The 21375-nt window shown below is 46.1% G+C and overlaps 1 protein-coding gene and 1 pseudogene across 1 annotated transcript; both read right to left on the bottom strand.

The window, feature by feature from the left end:
• Positions 1 to 6016: 6016 nt before the first annotated feature.
• Positions 6017 to 7618, bottom strand: LOC124654165 (annotated as a pseudogene).
• A 12772-nt stretch (positions 7619 to 20390) lies between these two features.
• On the bottom strand, positions 20391 to 21375 carry LOC124682937 (germin-like protein 8-11). Its single transcript, XM_047217536.1, has 2 exons — positions 21212 to 21375; positions 20391 to 21073 (listed from the first exon to the last, which is right to left on the bottom strand). Exons 1-2 carry the CDS (start codon positions 21327 to 21329, stop codon positions 20511 to 20513), a joined length of 681 nt encoding a protein of 226 aa, XP_047073492.1. The 5' UTR covers positions 21330 to 21375; the 3' UTR covers positions 20391 to 20510.

Below are 21375 nucleotides of genomic sequence, written 5' to 3'. Positions count from 1 at the left end.
GACCTTCAAGAGGAAGACGGAGGACGCGGAGGACACTGACCCAGAAGAGGAGCGCGTGTAGGCAGGGTGATCCTCACCGAGCTCCTTCCTCGACTTCGGGGAGGACGAGTGGAAGACGCGTCTTTGAAATTCTTAATTAAGGTTAAGTTTGAAACATTTTAGATGTATTAGGGATTATATTGCAAAAACAAGAATGAACTGCTGGTACGGCATCTAAATATGGACGGAGGAAGTATATTATTTATGTTTCTTTCATATACGATGATGAATTGACAGTGTATGGCAAGCTTGTCATTATCTCAGCCCTAAATAAGTTCTAGGGGCTATATTTCTGAGCCACTTCTCGCAATACTTTGCTGATGTCCTTCTTGAAACATGAATTCAGTAGGCGGCACTAAAGAGGTATCAAGATTTCATAGGTTCGCCCATTATCTAGAAAGGAAGAAAGGAAACCGGTTGCAGCAATCAGTGCCAACTACCAGTTAGACATCCCTACAATGAGCACCAGTGTAATTTAAAATTATGGACCATCTGGTATTTTAGGTTTTCCAGTTAGTGGCAACACACTGGTAAAATAAAGTTTTTTTTTTTTTTGACAATCAATACCACATATATTCATAGCAACAAATAATACATGGTAGAGATACATGAACTGACTCCAACGATTACAAAATAAAGTCTAAAAGATAGTAACAAATCTTCGAGGTCTTCAATTTCTTTCTTCTTCCAGAACACAATCTTGTACTCTTCCGAAGGCAACAAAGATAGATAACGAACCATAGACACCGTAGACACCGATGAAAGTTCTCCCATAATTTTTTGAGCCGCAATGCCAAGGCTGTGTGCACGCACGCAACCATTAAAGCGAGTCATACAACATCGGCAAGAGTACCAACACCGAGTATGTCGTGGAATAATAACCGACTAGCTTTGTCGTCATCGATGGAGAGCCGAGAGTACGAATCACCATTGTCGAGGACGTAGCAGCCGGGACAAAACCTGCGAGGATAATCCTCCTCGCGGCAACAACGACGAGAAGATGCAAAATCGATCCGGCGAAGCAAGATCTCGAAGATCCATACCTAGAGGATTGTACTCTTTCAACACCATCATTAACGTCGGGATGGAGATCTCGTCGTCGAACGAAAGCTCGAAGATCACTTATTGTAAACGATGCCATCTCTATTGAAGGGAAACCAACAAGAAGACGACTACCAAAATTCTAACATAATCAACTGAAAACACTACTTTTATTGAAAACTCCACGTATAGATCGGGTTCCCCACTCCTCCGACGCCGGCGAAGCCGACCGAAGGAGGGGGAACCGATCTATGGAGGAGGCTGAATTGGAGGCGGCTAGGGTTTTGGAGGAGAGGCGGCGTCTTAAAATAAAGTTATTAATAACACACACGATTAGATTAATGTGACTCGCAAAAAAAATAGATTGGTGTGACAGTTTCCTAAAAAATCTTGTTCCGCTTCCTATTCCTGTGCTAATGTAAATCCAAGAAAACCTCATGTTCAATAAATGCATTTTATATAAAATGCAGCAGATGGGTATGTGGTCATGTTGTTGATTTTTGTTATTGCTTGCCTGACAAATTGTTGATGGATATGAAAAGGGAAAAATATTCTTTATATGAGGGAGGCCGGATAAGCAAAGTGTTTACACCCAAATCATTTTGATCAAATCAAAGAGTGTTTACACTCAAATCATTTTGATGAAATGCCACCTAGAATTTTTTACCGTCCGTCCCTACGCATGCTCTTTCCCTGGGTGTGATTAATGCTATTTCCCTTGGCTTGATGCATCGAGATGTTTGAATATTCACACGCATTATATTTATATGTTCGATAGAGAAGAATTTTGTTAACCCGTGGCAACGCACGGGCATTTTACTAGTTTAAGTATTTATTTCTCCCGGTGCAACGCACGGGCACTTCTGCTAGTCTATACCTAACTAGTTGAATGCCCGTGCGTTGCTACGGTTTAACATTTTTCTTCCAGCGTATGTCAAGAAGATATACATGAAACAATTCTTGTGAAACAATTATGGTAATTTTCATTTTAGCTGAAAAGTTGCAGGGAGGGAACCGATAGTATATAGAAAATTAAAAGCTATATCACAATGTTTAATTGCTCTAACCAGGGATATTTATTAAATTATCACAAAATTACCAATTCTTAAAAATATAACTATAAGCATTAAAAATATAACTATAAGCATAAAGCAGTGCAAAAAAATTGAGACTAGCAATTTTGGAGTGGCTATCAACATCAAGTTACATAGTAGGAACCTAGAACTATGATATGTTAAAAGATTGTCCAAATATACCTCATTATTATATTTTGCAAAACTTATTTTAACACAATATAAATCCAATCCATATTTTACATATGGTCCTGATCCAAAATCTCATGCATAAACCAGGGAATCCAAGCTTAATTCGCACTTGATTAACCACATTAGTAATAAGGGAAAAAAAAAGATAACTAAAAGCCCCTTGATGTATGTATCAGAGTGGTCGGTTCCAGGCATGTGTGACCCCTTGATGTATGTATTTCTGTATATAAACATATATTTAGTTATTTACTATGTTAAATAAATGATACGGACATTTGCTCATTTTACAAAGTACAAATGAAAAGCTATTTTTTTTGGTGAAAGAAAAACTATTAATAGAAAGACTTACAAAACAGATAATAAAAGTAATGATTTCTCATGTCGGAGCAGATATATGCCTGACATCATGAGGGAAAGTAGATATACGGCAGGCATCATAACTACAATTTTCCAAATTTATTTCTATTTAAAGTAAATGTGATCAGAATACATGACTCTAATGGACCAGTTAATAACCATGCCCCATAAGATATGCATATATTAATTTCTAATGCACAAATAGACATTGCATGAAGATTTCTCAATCCAGGAACATGGAAAGCCAATGATTTTCGGTTATACAATGTAAAAAATCATGATTTCTCTAAAGGTCTAGGAATTCCTATATTACTCCCATACACAAAATAATGTAAATCGTCTAGCATAGTTCATGAACAGGTTTCCTATCCCCTTAAACATTTTATCCTGGAGCTCCAAAATGAACCCACCTTGAGCAAGAAAGTAGCCTCAGGCCAATGATTTTCACTTTTTCAGTTATACAATGCAAGCTTCTCATACATATAATTTATTTGTTTGAAACATATGGACAACCTGAGTTGCTAAAACTTTATATTACAGTGTACCACTAAAATGATATACGCATAGTATATACCGCACATACATGAAGAAGAGAATGGATGTATATATCCAACCAAACAAAAGAAACTAAGAATGTATTTCTGTCCATGTGCTCTGTACCTAACGAAAGCCAGAACAAAATTTCTTCGTGAGCTAGTCCCTGATGTTGCAGCTACATGAAGAAGAGAATGGATGTATATATCCAACCAAACAAAAAAAACTAAGAATGTATCTCTGTCCATGTGCTCTGTACTTAACGAAAGCCAGAACAAAATTTCTTCGTGAGATAGTCCCTGATGTTGCAGCTTGTTGGTGGTAGCTGGTACCTACTCTGATGCCCCTGCTCGCCAATCCGCAGTCGCTGTAGTCCAAAGTATATGTGTATTCCGGATGGTGCAATAATTCAGGTTCATGCGCATCTTTGATGCAAGGAATGGGAGCAACACAATCTTATATTACCAAAAAACAACAATTTAACAAGAATTGCAAGGTGTTAGGTAATGTTCAGTAAGAATAATGACATATTCTGCATGTTACGAAAGTAGCAGATATTAGAAAAGGTCTACAATTCTTGAATTATTATGAATAATTGAAGGATTGATCATAAATTTTGACACAATATTAGAGAAAAGAAGATAGGTTTGCCAAATACCTGGATAGGGACTTTAATACCTAATGATAATTAGTCTTAACATTATAGATCCTGCTTGTTCTAATCATGAAACAAGTAGCCTGATGAAAACTCACTTTTGAGCATGCCATGTCTCCATAGAGAAAATAAAGATCGCTGCAATGGGGTGTGAGATGCAGGACAGCAAGTACCGACGAAGACATCATCACTTATTTCTATATGGACAGCTTTTACTTTGAGCATTGTCACTTTTTGTAATGTATAAGGTAGAAACATTATCCTAGTAAAAACAGGTCACAAGAAAATTGTCAAAGAGGTCAGAAATAAATAATACAATTAAAAAGGATCATGAACAAGTTAGAAATTTAATGATGCCTCCTAGTATAATATTAGATTATTACCATGCTTAATTTGTACACATGATCAATCTACAGAGAAGAAGAAATTATGTGTAGGATAACTTGTCTATGATCTCAAAGATGCCTGCACACCTTCTCCAAGGCGTCCAAGCCACACTTCATGAAGAAAAACTAAACCACGCCAATGATGAATAAGCAAATCCAAAAGGCACATATTCAAAACTTTCAGTACACAACTCTCGTTGTAAATCTTTACAAGTTAAAGTTAAGATCTCTCAGCATTAAATATTATGCATCAGATGCTTAAGATATCACTACGTGTTAGAAACATTTATAGAACTTTCAAGTAAAGAATATTATTTCTAACTCAACCAGTCAGATGGAGATAGCAGCAAGAAGTAGCGTCAAATATTTTTGGTGATTGAACTGCTCATGCAAATCTAGAGTAAAGAAAAAGAAAAGAATACAAGTCTATATATAATCACATGTGCATCAAACCAAGCTTTTGTGTGATATGGAGAGTGACATAAATCAATTAGCTTGAACGACAGCGCGGCCCTGCCATGTATGATGCTGTAATTTTAGCCGATGTGAGACCAACAGGACGACGAGGGGACGTCGAGCTTGACACCATCACAATATAGGGATGTAATCTGTAATGTGATAGTAATAAATCACTGCAATAAAGCTATTTATCACATCTGGATGTCCATTGAGTTGATGTGCAAATATCTGGACAAATAAATTGAGAGATTACAGTTCAAAATAAAAGGAACATGCCACATGGAAATAAACATTTCTGAGAAGGGCATGGTAGTGGATCTGATTAAACTCATGAGGGATCAAAATGGCATGCTTATATATACCACAACAGATATTCCTGAACAAACATATAGTGCTGGATAATACCTCTTTGCATATTGTTTGAAGTGATTCACAGTGCAAATTATCCAGCCAAGTACTATATATGTCATGGTGCTTAAAGACGAAAGAAAGTTCCATAAGACCCAGGAGTTGCCAGGTAAGCTACATAATCCTTGCATCCTAGAATTGATAGCATGAATATTTTTCATTAATCAAGTGATCTACAAGAATAATTCAATAAAATAAATAGGAATGGTTTTTGTGCATGAATCATCATTTTAATTTTCGACTCAGTCAGATGGCAATAGCAGCAAGAAGTAGCGTCAAATATTTTTGGGGATTGAACTGTTTTTGCAAATCTAGAGTGAAGAAAAAGAAAAGAATACAATTCTTTATATAATCATCTGTGCGATGGAAGAATAGCCACCGCCGGTCAGGAACCTCGGGCAACAACCACCCCAGGCGTGGCTTGTGTGAGCTCATCCCCTCTCAGTAGCGGGTTACCAGAATTCGGGCGGATGAAGCACATAATCTAGTAAACAAAAGAACAAAGAAAGCTTACTTCAGCTCGGCAAACATAGCAAATAACAATACACAGAGATAGAAAAATAGTCATGCCCATGAATATAACTGAAGAAACCAGCTAGGACACTTGCACAGAAAGATAGCAGAATGCACTTCTGCCCCTCCCACAAATAGATACCATCTGTGTGGCTATCTAATCATACAAAGACTGCTGAAAATCATGAGCTGAACAAACCATTATTTCGTTATGTCCTTGAGCACCATGTTTTTTGCATCAATGATTTGTTCCTCGGGAAAAGCCTACATAGAATACACGAGGTCAGCAAACCAATAAATAATTCAACGGCATACAAAAGCTCAACGCTCCTACTGCTGCCGAGCGGGATCATCACGTCCTACAAGCCGGCCATATAAGCATGGTTGCCATCCCATGGTAAAGGTGGAGAACTTGTGGAGAACATGTTTGATAGATATAAGGGCAAGATGGATTCTAGAAAACTAAGTGAAGTACTGATATGAGAAAGCGGGTGATGTATTTTTTCAAGGATTGTCAAGGTGCTGCGAAAACAGATCAGTCTCCAGAAAATCCATGATGAAGTCACTCGACATGACCTCAGGGTAAAGCAGGAGAACTTGCAAGTGGAGCACACACAACCGATCCAGCTTTGGCTTGTTTACTCAAGTGAGCTCCTGGAACGATTCCTTCTCCAGCCTCAGCTTCTCCTCTCTAGAGGAGTAGTGAGATCTTATATGCATCTAACCCAATCAATTACACATACAGCAATGAGGCAATGTTGAACTCCTAATTTGGAACATAAGAGACCTTTGCTGTGTAGACGACATGTTTAACCTTGGTCCTTTGATGGAATTGCTCACAAGAAATTTCATGGGATCCTCCTGCTCGAGCCCCATCCGGGAGAAGGACTCCGCCTCCGGCAACAAGTTGAGAGCAGGAGCGTCCTTCCCTTCCCGGTAGTGCGCCTAGCTACATGAATGTCGCACATTAAGGGAGGGCCCCTACACCAAATCCGAAAATTAAGTGAGGGGTAACGAACCTTGATGTTGGAGGGGGCAAGCCGGATGGCTTGCTCTGCATCGTCGAGGGCGCGACAGTGGTTGGCGAAGAGGACGGAGCCGTCGGGGTTCGGGATGGAGAGGGCACCCATCTGGGTGATGGCCCTGGTGTACTCGCGCGCTGCCGACTCCTTGATGGCGGCGATGCCTTCCAGGTCGGCCTTCTCGCCCTCCGTCAGGGGCTCCGACCCTGGATCCATCAGCAAGCTTGTGATCGGGAAGACCCAGAGGAGGTTGTGACCCCGATGATGCGAGGATAGACGAAGAGTAAAGACTTGGAGGAGTCCCTCTAGCCAAATGGCGGCGGCGGCGGCACCTTGCGGCTTGTGCCTAGGGTTCCACCCACGGGATGGGAGGAGGTCAGACGTTGGTTCCGCTATCTCTTGCGTGGCATATTCTGAACCGGTTACCTTTGACTTATCGGTGGCAGGGGAGAGTAATTAGCTAAGCCAACAGTTGACACGAGGTACCCACAGCCTTCCTGTATCACCAGATTTAGATCGAACGGTCAGGATGTTCCCAATCTCCTTCACTAAACGCGTTGTATGACCTACGACCAACTCGAATATAATAGTAAAGATAATAAAGGAGCTAAGGTTTCTGCCAAAATTTTCGTCCAATTTTTATTTGGACGGTTTTACCCTCCCACCAAATCGCATAATACATGACATTGCCACCTTACCGGTTCGTGTAGTCTTTTCAGAGAACTGCTCTGCCGAGCCCCGACCACCGCCTCCGCGCCCCGCCGCCGCCTGGTCCACCCACCCCCGCGCGCACACCACCAACGCCGCCCGCTGCCCACCCGCGCTTCGCCTGCCAAAGCCCGCACGACCTCGCCCCACCGCTTCTGCCCATCCACGCCCGGCCCAGACCCCGTACCGCACCGCGCGCTCCATCCGCCGCCCGCACCAGACCGTCAGCATCGCACGCGGACGGCCGGTCCAGGAACCGAGAGCGGATTCGAAGGTTGACCCGCTGCAGCGCCGCCACAGTTAAAATCGAGCTCAAATCCACTGCCGGAATCAAGATCGGACGAGGAGCAGGCGGGAGGAAGAAGAGATGCAAGAGGGGCCAAGGCCCGTCCTACTCCCGTTTTTCTCTTTCCCCTCCCGCACCATCTCTCTCCTGCCAGATAAAAAATCTGGGCCAACAAATTGATACGAAATTCACGGAACAGCTCCTTTTGGCTAGCGATTTGTTGCCGCAATTAGTCTGATTGATCTACGATTTGCTTCCTCATAGCTTACAAAGCTGTAGCGAAAAGCCAATTCATGGCGAGGCTGGCGTCCGGACATCGCCGCTCCGCCGGAGACGACCCTCCCCAAAGCGGGCGGCTACTAGCGGGAGTCAATAGTTGTCGCCACCGCTATGCCGGAGACGACGCTCCCCGTCGTGGACGATTCCTGAAACAAAGACGAGGAGGGGGAGAACCAGTGTCGCATCTGCCGCCTCCCGGCGAGGTGGGCCGCGATTTGATTCGTCCATGACAACAGCCAATTTCCCCAAGGTTAGATCTAATAATCCATCCCGAAACCTTTCAAATCACTCTGATCATCGAGTACTCCGTCCATCTCCTAGGCGCTGCTAGGTGTTTTTTGCTCTTGATCCACGTGAACACTTTTATTGAGTAGGAGGTTTCTACGTATAGATGAACTTCCATTTTCTCTAACCGGAGTATCTTAAAAATAAATATCCTTTCACTTCATGTTAAACTGTTGTAGCAATTTGGACACTATATTGGTTTATCTATTCTGTTGAAGTTCTCTCCAATTTTCTGCAATTTTGGAACCATTTTTATGCATGCGTTAAAATTCCATGTGAGAACCACATTTTCATGCTTTAACTCGTTGGATTGGTATTCGCAACTTTCTTCAGGGAGAAGTGCTGAACCAAAAAAGGTTTAACGGGATCCTCAGTGCGTATTGTATAAGTTCTTCAAACTAATTCAGTCTGGATAATGTACTGTTTATCACGGCAATTCAGTAGTCATATGCTTCTCAATCCGAATAATACTGGGTGTTCTTAACAGATAAAGAGTATTGGTGATCTAGCCAGGGTTAAAGTTTTTCCAGTGGATGGTCTGGTTCAGATATCTCTGTCTATCCCCTTGCATTCATGCTCTTACTGTGGAATAGTGAAATCATTCTCAATTTTGATAAATGTACACATGGAAGGATCTGAATATGTATGCTCTCTGATTTATCCTTACAACTACATGCTTCAGTTTATTTTTGAATGCTCGCATTGGATAGCAGATTATTAACAAGCTTCGTTCGGCATTAAGGTCACTAAATGCCATCATTTTTTTCATTTTGTATGTTCTGTTGTCCAATTATTGGATGAGGTATTCAGGTGTGTGTTGTTAAGCCCATGGTTTTACGGTAAATAGGAGAGCAAATTTGCAGGACAAACCTTACAAGGAGAAAAGTTTAGAGCATATTTCTACATTTGCATATCACCGGGATTTGAAGTGCAGTGATGAAACCAATGTATGACCATTATTTTTCAGTTATGGCTAAATATAATTGCAATGATGGAACCTATCTATTAGTTTCACCAGTAGTTAAATGTTATTAGAATCAGACTAACAGGTGAGTAAGCGGCTCAAGGCGTCAATACCTGGTATTTACAAAGTTCACATCTTCTTAACAGTGACTGCTAAAATTAATGACCAACTCTTACAATTGATGTCCAGAAAACATCAAGAGAGCAAATTTTTCTTCTGTTTGTTTCATATATAGCAGGGTGTAAATGATGAGATCGTTGGCCTACACTTTCTTCTTTTTGTTGCATATTCTTCTTTTTGTTGCATATTCTTATATACAAGAAGGAAGTGTATCTCCACAAAAGTATTTCCCAGAATTTAAAGAATATATTGGTATACTAGATCGACTCGGCAGCTGAATGAACACGAAGTCCAGAGGGACTTACCTTGATTTTTGAGTTCTTTTAGAGTTTTGCCTAGCGGCAGAGCTATTGCGTGCATACTGTTGAGTTAGGTCAGTGTGGTGTTGATTTGATACGGTGATGTTTGTGTCACCACTGTTACAAACTTCTTGCATCTAAAGTGGCCAAAATTAGGTAGATGTGTTTGATCTCATGTTGATGATGAGAAGCGTCTCGGTGTGAAGAGGGGTGTGATGGAGATAAAACAACATCCATTCTTTGAGGGCGTGAACTGGCTGAGGTACCAAGGCCCGTGGAAGCAGAGCTTCCATGAAGTACATGATGTTAGTAGCCATCGCCAACAATAGCAAGAGGGCGGTAGGCATGAACACGAAGTCCGGAGGGAAGTACCTTGACTTTTGAGTTCTTATAGAGTTGTGCCTAAAGGTAGAGCTATTGCTTGCATATGTCAGTGTGGTGTTGTGATTTGATACGGTGTTGTTTGTGTCACCACTGTTACAAACTTCTTGCATCTGAAGTGGCCAAAATTAGGTACATGTGTTTGATCTCATGTCGATGATGATTGCCTTTCTTCAAAGATGCTTGATAGCGTCACCTGTGCATTTATCATCATTGGAGTTACAATGTTATTTTGTCATTGTGTTTCGTATTATCATGCTATAGTATATTATGATATTCCTTATTTGTTTTAATTTTTTATGGTGAGTTGAAAATTATATGTGTATTGAGAAATGAAATTCGAGGACCCGTTGCAACGCACGGGCATTTGTACTAGTCTATATACCTAATAATAAAGGAGGTAAGGTTTCTGCCAAAAAGTTTCGTCAACGCTTTTTTGGACCGTTTTGCCCTCCCACCAAATTACATATAACGCACATATACCACCCTACCGGTTCGTCAGCTTTTTTCCTTCCTCACCGGGAGACCAAGGAAACCTAGGTACCCTGCACCACCGCTGACTCGATAGCCTCGCACCTTTCCTCGGCAAGTTTAGCCGTCGCCTGAAACGGAGGAGGTGTGGGCTGGAGAGAAGCGGGGTACAAAGAATGAGCGAGACAGCGGCTGCGTCGGCGATTTATGGTGGAATTGTCGGGAATTAGGTGATGGATTTGGGGATCGAAGATTCACCGCGCGGAAGAACCTGGCTTATGCGAGGAGATGCCAGCCCTCCCGTCTCCCAGTCAACGAGGTACGAGAAGAAGCAGGGTGGAGGCGAGGCCATCGAAGGAGCGCAGATCCGTGTCCGTGTCCCTGTTCCTGTCTCTGTTGGCGCCTGGCGAACAGACCGCAGCCCGATGGACGCCGATGCCACCCCTCGATCTACTCGGTAGATGGAGCAGGGAGGAGATGGTGGAAGGGAAGGCGACCAGAATACCTTCAAGCTTCCGGGAGGCCACGGCAGAACAGCGCGGCGGCGTGAGGACCTTGGCGGCGCGGAGCTCCGAGTGGCAATGGCGGATCGGAGCTCACTGCCGCAGATGCGGGAGCACCGTCGCGAAGCGGAGTTCTCTCGCTCAACGGCGAGAACACCACCTGTGAATTGAGGCTCCCCGCGAACTGAATCGGGTTAGCAGAGCTGTAACCGAACCTAGCCATCTGATTCGTTATCGTAATGGCGTGAATCGAGCTGGAGCACGTTGCCGCTGCCAGGATCTCAACGCCAGCGAGGCCCCTTGCCACCGTAGCGAGCTTGCCGAAGACATAATCAACCCTGCGGCCCGATCCCCAAACTGGAAGGTGTACGAATCGGCCTCGACGGCGAGGCTCCAGGTCATGGCGTCTTTACCCGATCCAACCTCACCCACCTCGCTTTACCCTTCCTCCATGGCCGACCCACAGATGGCGCGCATCAACGCTCTCCGTAAGTTTCCCGTGCAGAGGCCTTTGCGTGGATGCGGTAATCGGATTCGCTAACTTGATGCTAGCCATGGCTCGCCTCTCCCTCTCTGCACTGCCCCAGCAGCTGGGCTGATCCGACCTGGTACTCTATATTTCATCTGTCATCCTTGATGATTTTCCATGAGACATGCCCGCTGCACCTGTTATCCTTGATGATTTTTAGATTCTCCTCCCCGCAAAGCTCTGCCTGGTGAGTCCAATCTGCTGCCAGGTTAGTGCTTTCCATATTTGAGTTCAGCTTGAACCCTCTTTTCCACGTCTGTGTGAGCTCCTTGGAGTGCATGTATGTTATAGGATAGTAGGAGCTCATGATTCCTTCACTGTTATTCTTGGAGTCTCTCGCATCACCGTTCAATCGACATGTATTGTTGCAGATTTTTTTCGTGATTTCATCGAGCAATCTCGTACAAGAAATCGCTTCATTAGGTTTTTGAAACATATTACTGTGCTACTTTTCAGTGTATAATAAGCGTGATATGTTTTAATTCCGCAGATCACAAGGTGACAAAAAACAACTATTCAAGGGAAAAAAAAAAGAACAGCCCCTGAGGCGGGACTTCCTGTGTAGCTATTGTCTGGGGTTAAAAACTAAATAAAAGATCTAAAAAATATTGTGGCAACACACTAGAATTCAATTAGGTGGGTCATTCGATTTTGAGCCAAAATTATTGTAGAGACAAGGTTATTCTAGAAGCTAATTTTTAAACTCCTGGTCCATTGTTTTTTCTAATCATGTTTGTCATGAATTGAAAGAACATGTGACCACTTTCGTCGATGATGACACAAGGAAGCAGAATTGTCATCATAGATGATACCGTGTAGTGTTTGAGTATTTTTCACCCGATGCAACGCACGGGCACTTTTGCTAGTGTAGATAAATCTGGCATTGGCGCGATACATTCAACTTGAAGAGAGGTTCATTAGCTACGTCGTCACTCATGACGTTGATGCATGACTAGTATGGAGAAAATTCATTATCTCTGCTCAAGCTTTTTTTTTTTTGTTCACGAGACAGCTTTAGTCATCACATGCATATCAAAGAAAAGCTCCTCCTCGAAATAGGCATTCGCCCCGCTTTATAAATAAAGCCGCAACGGCCGAACCGATACATGGTGGAGAGGAGAACCTCTTACAAAGCAGATCAAAGGATAAACAAAAAAGAACAAGGAAAACCAAAACTAGCGAAGACATTGGAACAGACTGAGTCGAGTCGGGACTCCACAACGACGCCCCCAAGAGGGTAACGGCGCATTACGCCGCCGTCGTCGAGACCGCGAGGTCTAGGGTTTTCACCCGGAGCCGTACCGCGGGGAGGGTACCCACAACGATGCCCCCAAGAGGGTTACGACACCCGCGGGCATCGCCGTCGTTGGCGCCTCAGCGCTGAGCTTTCGTCCGGAAGTAGCCTCACACCACGCCCGAGGACTCAGCCGCCCGCTGCCCCCTAGGAAGGTTCCCAAACCACGATCTGGGAGCTGCCACAGCCGAAGTGCCGCCAACACCGGGATCTCCCGCCGTCCGCTCCACGCCATCCTCATGGCCGAAGAGTGAGACCACCACCACCGCAACGTTGCCCGCCGTAGAGCCAACCGCGCGAGTCCACCTTCCGGGGCCGCCGCCCCGCGCATCCCACGAACTCGAACCCATGGCCTAGCCACAACACCGCAAGGCCGGCGGATTGGACAGGGCAGGCCGACACATAGCCAACGAGCCATCGGGCCAACGGCAGCCGGGGGAGGGGATCCGCCCTCCGCCACGCGAGGTGACCGTCGTCCGGACGCGGTAGCACTACCAATTAGGCCAAGATCATGCCCAGCCGCCTGCTAGGTCTCGATCAAGTCCCATTAGCTGTGCCGCCACGCTGCTACACCCATGCCGCCTAAGCCATCTATCTGTAGCTCCGCCCCAAACCTAGCCAAGTCGCCCCCAACCAGACCGCAATGTGTTAGCCAGGTACCATGCGCAGCGTCCCCGCGACCTCACTTCCCGCAAGACAGCCATGGCCAAGGCCGCACACTCGCCGCAAAGAAGCACCTCGCCGCAACGCCCGGGGACATCACCGCGCCGTTACCGACACCGCCACGCCGCCGATCGAGCCGGTCACTTTGTCGGCATCCAAGATCTCGCCTTTGAATGGCAGCAAGGCATCCCAACGACCTTCCCGGACGAGAGAGGGGTCGGACGCCGCGCTGCCGGGGCCGCCGGATCCGGGCCCGCCGGGCCCGGACCTAGCACGAGCAGCCGGTGCAACAGGGGGACCGCCCCGCCGGCTGGCTGTCTCGAGACCCACCTGGCCCCGGACAAGGCCCGCGGAGCCCGGATCGGAGACCAAGCGGCCCCAATCCGGGCCGCGCCGCGCGCAGGCCCCTCCGCCGTCGCCCTCCGCTCGCCGCCCATGGCCACGCACCGCGCCCGCCACCACCTCCGCCTCGGGACCGCCGCCGTCACGCCCTGCCACCACCGCCGGACCGAGCTCTTGAAGCCCCGTGGAGCACCGCCGCCGGCCCGAGCCTGCCCCGCGCGGCCTCCTCGCGCGCGGGTGAGAGAGAACCCACCGCCGCCGGCACCGCGCGGGCTTTGCCCGGCGGCGCTCACCGGCGGCGGCGGGGGAGGAGGGGAGGAAGAGGGGTGGCGGCGCGGTTGGGGCTAGGGTTCGCCCCGGTCGCCCGCGGGGGACGACGCGGAGCGATACGGGCTCGCCACCAACTGTTTCTCCCATCAAAGAAAAGCTATGTATTGTCCTGGCGCTGTTTGTGTTGCTGCTACCTCCTTTTTACCTTTTTTTTTACCGTGTGCAACCATATTTTTACTATGGTATTGCGTTGTTGCAGAGGTTGGTGTAATGGGTATCTTCGCGATATCAATATGGTATTGCATTGTTACACAGGCTAGGTATATTTCTATATTTCCTTTATCGAAAAAATGTACGTAAACTATGTACACATCAACCAACGGCTGAGTTATCCATTCATCAGGGATATATGACAAAATACCATCTTGAGTTCTTAACTGATCGTGATAGAAAATATATAAATTATTTAGCACTCGGTCGTAGATGAAAATGTCATGATGGTTGGGTGAAGTAGACATAGGAAACCACATCCCGAACCTTCTCGAAAAGTTTTTTTTTAAATCAACTTCTGTTGACGTCAGAAACCCCCTGGCGGGCAGAGACGGGCAACACGGTAGAGCCGGGAACAACTAGGGCTGCGGCTGGCCCCAGTCCCTCTGAGCGACGGCCCGCAAAGCCTCCTGGTCGCACGCGCCGATGTTTATCACAAGGGCGTGCCACCCGACCTATACCTGGTCAGGAAGGTGTGGATGATGCCTCGCTTAGTTTCCTGCAAGGCACACACGTAAACGTTAAATACGAGCCTCGATCGGCTCTCAGGTTATCCTGTGAATCGGCTCAAAGAGCCGATCCACCCATGATTCAGACGGGGTGTCCGAATATATGGTGGTCCTGCTTGATCAAGGTAAAGCTAATGAGAAACCCCCTGGCGGGCAGAGACGGACAACACGGTAGAGCCGGGAACAACTAGGGCTGCGGCTGGCCCCAGTCCCTCTGAGCGACGGCCCGCAAAGCCTCCTGGTCGCACGCGCCGATGTTTATCACAAGGGCGTGCCACCTGACCTATACCGGTCGGGAAGGTGTGGACGATGCCTCGCTTAGTTTCCTGCGGGGCACACACGTAAACGTTAAATACGAGCCTCGATCGGCTCTCGAGGTTATCTCGTGAATCGGCTCAAAGAGCCGATCCACCCATGATTCGGACGGGGTGTCCGAATATATGGTGGTCCTGCTTGATCAAGGTAAAGCTAATGAGATCTACGACGATTTAGGGTTTTCACCGCATAATCGGATCATCCTACTCAGGATTGGGCATCGCGCTCGCGCACGGTGATCGTAAGCCGATCCTAGACAGGGCCTAAAAACCAACACGAGGTTGATCCCCGGAATATCCGTTCTAGGACTAGCAAACGCCACCCTACACGCCGCTGGATCCTCCGACCCCTTGTAAGGCCTAACTATTGCGAGATATTAAACTAATCCTTGTAGAACAAGGAGCAATCGTAACGGATCAGATCTACTAAACTATGATCAAGCGGGGTGCCGCCCTACACCTAAGATAGGTGTAGGGGCGGCTAGACATGCAAGGGTTGCACTACGAAAGCATGTAATATGAAGAACAATGCTAACCCTAACATGTCTAAGATAACTACGTTGCTCGCCATCAAAAAGGCTTCGATACGAGCAATGCATGAACAACGTAGGCAGGCTTGTGCTGCCTAGATCGCAAGATGCGATCTAGGCAGCATGATGCTTACCGGTAGAAACCCTCGAGACGAAGGGGTTGGCGATGCGCCGAGATTTGTTTGTGGTTGAACGTTGGTTGTTGTTTATTCCATAAACCCTAGGTACATATTTATAGTCCAGGGGACTTTCTAATGTGGGCGTGCACTAAACCGTGCACGGGTAACATTCTATCTTCTAAACTAAGATGTGATCTACTATATTACAGATACACGGGCAGCTTAGCCCAACTTGGTATAAAAGGCCGATTCATGCACCTCTTTTGTGTATATTCTTCAAGTCCATCTTCAATCGCGACCCACCTCTGATCCGGTCAAATTCTGGTGATAACACATGCCCCCCTGGTTTTGGAAATGACATTTCCAAAATCATTATACTTTTCCTTCGTCGGGTCATGTCGTGGCAGAGCAGAAACTGCCGACTGTCAACTGGATCGACGCCCAATGAGCCGATAGCAACGCATTGGTCTCTCATAATCTGTCCTTCATCTTCTTCGACTGATGACTCTGAGACCTGGTGACACTCCTCTGCAAAATTCACCATCCTCGAAGAAGGTTGCTACACGGACCAGCCGATGATACTCCAATTGGCTTCTAGAAACGAGAACATTTACCGAGGTCGGTTGCCCCCGAGTCTCGATCAAGGCGAAACAGAGACGAGGATACACAAATTAGCCGAATGGACCTGGGCTTGATCATGTCTCGCGGGCACTATCGGGCGGAGCCAGCCGATTTGAACGAAATCGGCTCTCCGGAGGAGAGGACCTTCGGGGTGAGCTGCCCCCGAGTTTCTTCGAGTCCAAATGTCATGACTACATATTCAAACAATCCCATTGAACCCGGTACTCTGAATGCAGTCTTGTGTATATCTTACGGATATTGTCAACATAAAGCAATATAACAAGTACAATATGCAAGTATGTAGGAATCAATGCACAGTTAACACAAGTGTTTGCTTTTTAGATAGAAGGAAGTGGGTAAACTGACTCAACAATAAAAGTAGAAGAAAGGCCCTTCGCAGAGGGAAGCATGAATTGCTATATTTGTGCTAGAGCTTTTATTTTGAAAACATGAAACAATTTTGTCAACGGTAGTAATAAAGCATATGAGTTATGAAAGTTATATCTTACAAGTTGCAAGCCTCATGCATAGTATACTAATAGTGCCCGCACCTTGTCCTAATTAGCTTGGACTACCGGATCTTTGCAATGCACATGTTTTAACCAAGTGTCACAATGGGGTACCTCCATGCCGCTCGTACAAAGGTCTAAGGAGAAAGCTCGCATTTTGGATTTCTCGCTTTTGATTATTCTCAACTTAGACATCCATACCGGGACAACATGGACAACGAGATAATGGACTCCTCTTTAATGCATAAGCATGTGGCAACAATTATTATTCTCATATGATATTGAGGATATATGTCCAAAACTGAAACTTCCACCATGACTCATGGCTTTAGTTAGCGGCCCAATGTTCTTCTCTAACAAATGCATGCTCCAACCATTAAGGTGGTAGATCTCTCTTACTTCAGACAAGACGGACATGCATAGCAACTCACATGATATTCAACAAGGAATAGTTGATGGCGTCCCCAGAAACATGGTTATCGCACAACAAGCAACTTAATAAGAGATAAAGTGCATAAGTACATATTCAATACCACAATAGTTTTTAATCTATTTGTCCCATGAGCTATATATTGCAAAGGTGAATGATGGAATTTTAAAGGTAGCACTCAAGCAATTTACTTTGGAATGGCGGAAAATACCATGTAGTAGGTAGGTATGGTGGACACAAATGGCATAGTGGTTGGCTCAAGGATTTTGGATGCATGAGAAGTATTCCCTCCCGATACAAGGATTAGGCTAGCAAGGTTGTTTAAAGCAAACACAAGTATGAACCGGTACAGCAAAACTCACATAAAAGACATATTGAAAGCATTATAATACTCTATACCGTCTTCATTGTTGTACTTTTATCATCATATCGAAGCCGATCGCTTGAAACGGCCTCCTCTTTGTCCTTGCCATGGCGGTAAACAGAATGAGCTACCATGTAGTTAACTTCCGGCGCGAGCTCCGGTCCGTTCTTCCGAAGGGGTGGCCGGATCTACTTGGTCGAGGGCACCCTCGGCTGTAAAGCCGTTCCACCCGATGCCATGAGAACGGGTCTTCGAGAAAGAGCCGATTAGATCGGCTTCAAAGAGAGCCTTGAGCTCATCGTACTTCTTCTTGTGCTCATCAGGCAGCTCTGCGTACGTGACTGGGTCGCCAGCCATCTCAGCTGTGGATGTCGACATGATTGCTGAAGAGGGTCTTCCGCCATCTCAGATGTAGATGGCGATGCGGTGGATGTCGAAGGTTGTCCCACCGGGCGTGCCAGAATGTGTTGACGTCAGAAACCCCCTGGCGGGCAGAGACGGGCAACACGGTAGAGCCGGGAACAACTAGGGCTGCGGCTGGCCCCAGACCCTCAGAGCGACGGCCCGCAAAGCCTCCCGGTCGCACGCGCCGATGTTTATCACAAGGGCGTGCCACCTGACCTATACCCGGTCGGGAAGGTGTGGATGATGCCTCGCTTAGTTTCCTGCGGGGCACACACGTAAACGTTAAATACGAGCCTCGATCGGCTCTCGGTTTATCTCGTGAATCGGCTCAAAGAGCCGATCCACCCATGATTCAGACGGGGTGTCCGAATATATGGTGGTCCTGCTTGATCAAGGTAAAGCTAATGAGATCTACGACGATTTAGGGTTTTCACCGCATAATCGGATCATCCTACTCAGGATTGGGCCTCGCGCTCGCGCACGGTGATCGTAAGCCGATCCTAGACAGGGCCTAAAAACCAACACGAGGTTGATCCCCGGAACATCCGTTCTAGGACTAGCAAACGCCACCCTACACGCCGCTGAATCCTTCGACCCCTTGTAAGGCCTAACTATTGCAGATATTAAACTAATCCTTGTAGAACAAGGAGCAATCGTAACGGATCAGATCTACTAAACTATGATCAAGCGGGGTGCCGCCCCTACACCTAAGATAGGTGTAGGGCGGCTAGACATGCAAGGGTTGCACTACGAAAGCATGTAATATGAAGAACAATGCTAACCCTAACATGTCTAAGATAACTACGTTGCTCGCCATCAAAAAGGCTTCAGTACGAGCAACGCATGAACAACGTAGGCAGGCTTGTGCTGCCTAGATCGCAAGATGCGATCTAGGCAGCATGATGCTTACCGGTAGAAACCCTCGAGACGAAGGGGTTGGCGATGCGCCGAGATTTGTTTGTGGTTGAACGTTGGTTGTTGTTTATTCCATAAACCCTAGGTACATATTTATAGTCCAGGGGACTTTCTAATGTGGGCGTGCACTAAACCGTGCACGGGTAACATTCTATCTTCTAAACTAAGATGCGATCTACTATATTACAGATACACGGGCAGCTTAGCCCAACTTGGTATAAAAGGCCGATTCATGCACCTCTTTTGTGTATATTCTTCAAGTCCATCTTCAATCGCGGCCCACCTCTGATCCGGTCAAATTCTGGTGATAACAACTTCTTGTAAAGTTTTTCAATTCGATTCCCACCTTTTCTTGAAACGAGGCAAAAGTTTTGCCTTTCATTGATATAGAAGAAAAGAGTTGGCCCGTTAACGAGGAAAACTGGCTGAAAAACTGTTACAACACAACACCACACGCCAGCCTCGAGGCTGCACTCCACACGGATCGACGACCAACCAGGTCGACAACACACCTCAACGAAACATCCGGAGGCGAAGACCGGAGCCACCGCTCCAACTACCACGCCGGCCCTAGGGCCGCGCCCCGCCTGGCCGAAGACGAACCCGCCTCCGCCGAACCACCAAAACACACCACAAATCCCTCTGTCCGGTGGACGTCCAAAGCGAGGCCCCAAGAGGCAAAGCGACACAAGAGCGCCACCCACGCCTGATCCGCGGAGAGCCCCGGTGGAGATCAAGAAACACCCGCTTCGACGACGCCTTCAAGAAGGATGCGGCGGCCACGGGCGTCACCATCGTCGGTCCTGGCCAGCCGCCAAGACAAAGCTTTCGCCAAACGACTTTACGAGCACATAGAACATTGAGATGTACGTGTGATATTTTTTGTCAAATATTTTTAATATTTTAAAATATGTTTAAAACTCATTAAACAACAGAAGCATCTTCTCCTAGATGCGAAAACGCTTTGTCCGTTTCTTAAAAACTTCTTTTCGCTGTAGCTTAAGCCGTTTTTAGAGAAGCTGCAAGGGAAAAAGAAGAACGGGGCCATGGTTGTTTGGGAAGTGAGCTTCATCCCAACAAATGGCTTGTCTTGCAAGCCCGTGTCAGAATATTGTAGGCCAACGAGGCCCTTACACTAGTTATAAATTCCAGTGATATGGTCAGTAGCAACCTGTTGTGGCCGGTCACCGTGTGTTCAACGATATTTCATACTCTCATGTTGTTTTGGGAAGTGAGTATCATCCGACCTAGCAATCTTCCACCTTTCTAGTATGAATATTTATTGTGCTTTTTTTGAAAGGGAATTTGTTGTGTATATGCATCAAGAAAAATAGATCAACACTTTATTCATTTTACAAACAAATCAATACATCATACATATTGCACATTCACACGCAAGTAACTAATTTATGGTTGAGTGACATAAAATTTGGCACGGAGCTGGTAATTAACTAATTGTGGTTGTCGGCCCAAAACTGAGCTTGAAGCCAGTCCACGGTATTCTTCTCCACCTGAAATGCCTTGGCAAGAACATCATCCGAGATCATTGGCTTTGATCCAAATACAGCATTGGCGATGGTAATTGCCCCTAGGTTTTGGCTGCTAAGTGCAGCAATTGCAACTGCCGGTTTGTAGGGGTTGGGATTGAACTGGAAGTGGATGAGTCCTTGTGGGAAAACAAAGACATCACCCTCTTTGAGCTCCTTGGATAAGAACTTGTTCTCCGAGTTTGACGTGACGAAGCCAACGTAGAGCGTGCCCTCAAGCACAGTGAGGATCTCGGTAGCACGAGGGTGCGTGTGAGGTGGGTTCTCACCAAGGGGTGCGTAGTCAATGCGCGCAAGGGAGATGCCAAGAGTGTTGAGGCCAGGAATCCGCATGACATTGATCAGAGTCACATTGGACCCAACCTTGTTCGTCTTTGTGTCCCTCGGCATGTCAAGTTTGGCCGCTAGGAAGAAATCCTCTACTTTCACATCCTTTGGATCTTTGCAAACGAATCCATTAACAAGCACTGCATCATACAAGTGAAAAAGCATAATATGTGATATAACAAAGTCAAAATTTATTCAAAGAATGCTCAATGCGATTGATCTATATTACAAGTAGATGTGGATATATTCAGACAGTAGCTAATGTGAGAAGAACATACCTCGTGAGCTGTTGTCTGCAACGCAGAAATCTTGGAGTGGGCCAGGATCCGAAGCTGTGGCTTGCCATGAGACCAGTGCAAGAACAGCAGTTAGGAGGAGGAAGTAGGACGATGCCATTTTCGCTTCTACAGAGGCGTTTTATCTGTTAGCTGTATGTGTTCTG

The sequence above is a fragment of the Lolium rigidum genome, chromosome 1 (genome assembly GCF_022539505.1).
Source record: "Lolium rigidum isolate FL_2022 chromosome 1, APGP_CSIRO_Lrig_0.1, whole genome shotgun sequence".
Lineage (NCBI taxonomy): Eukaryota > Viridiplantae > Streptophyta > Magnoliopsida > Poales > Poaceae > Lolium > Lolium rigidum.
This window is presented reverse-complemented; position numbering and strand designations above follow the sequence as displayed.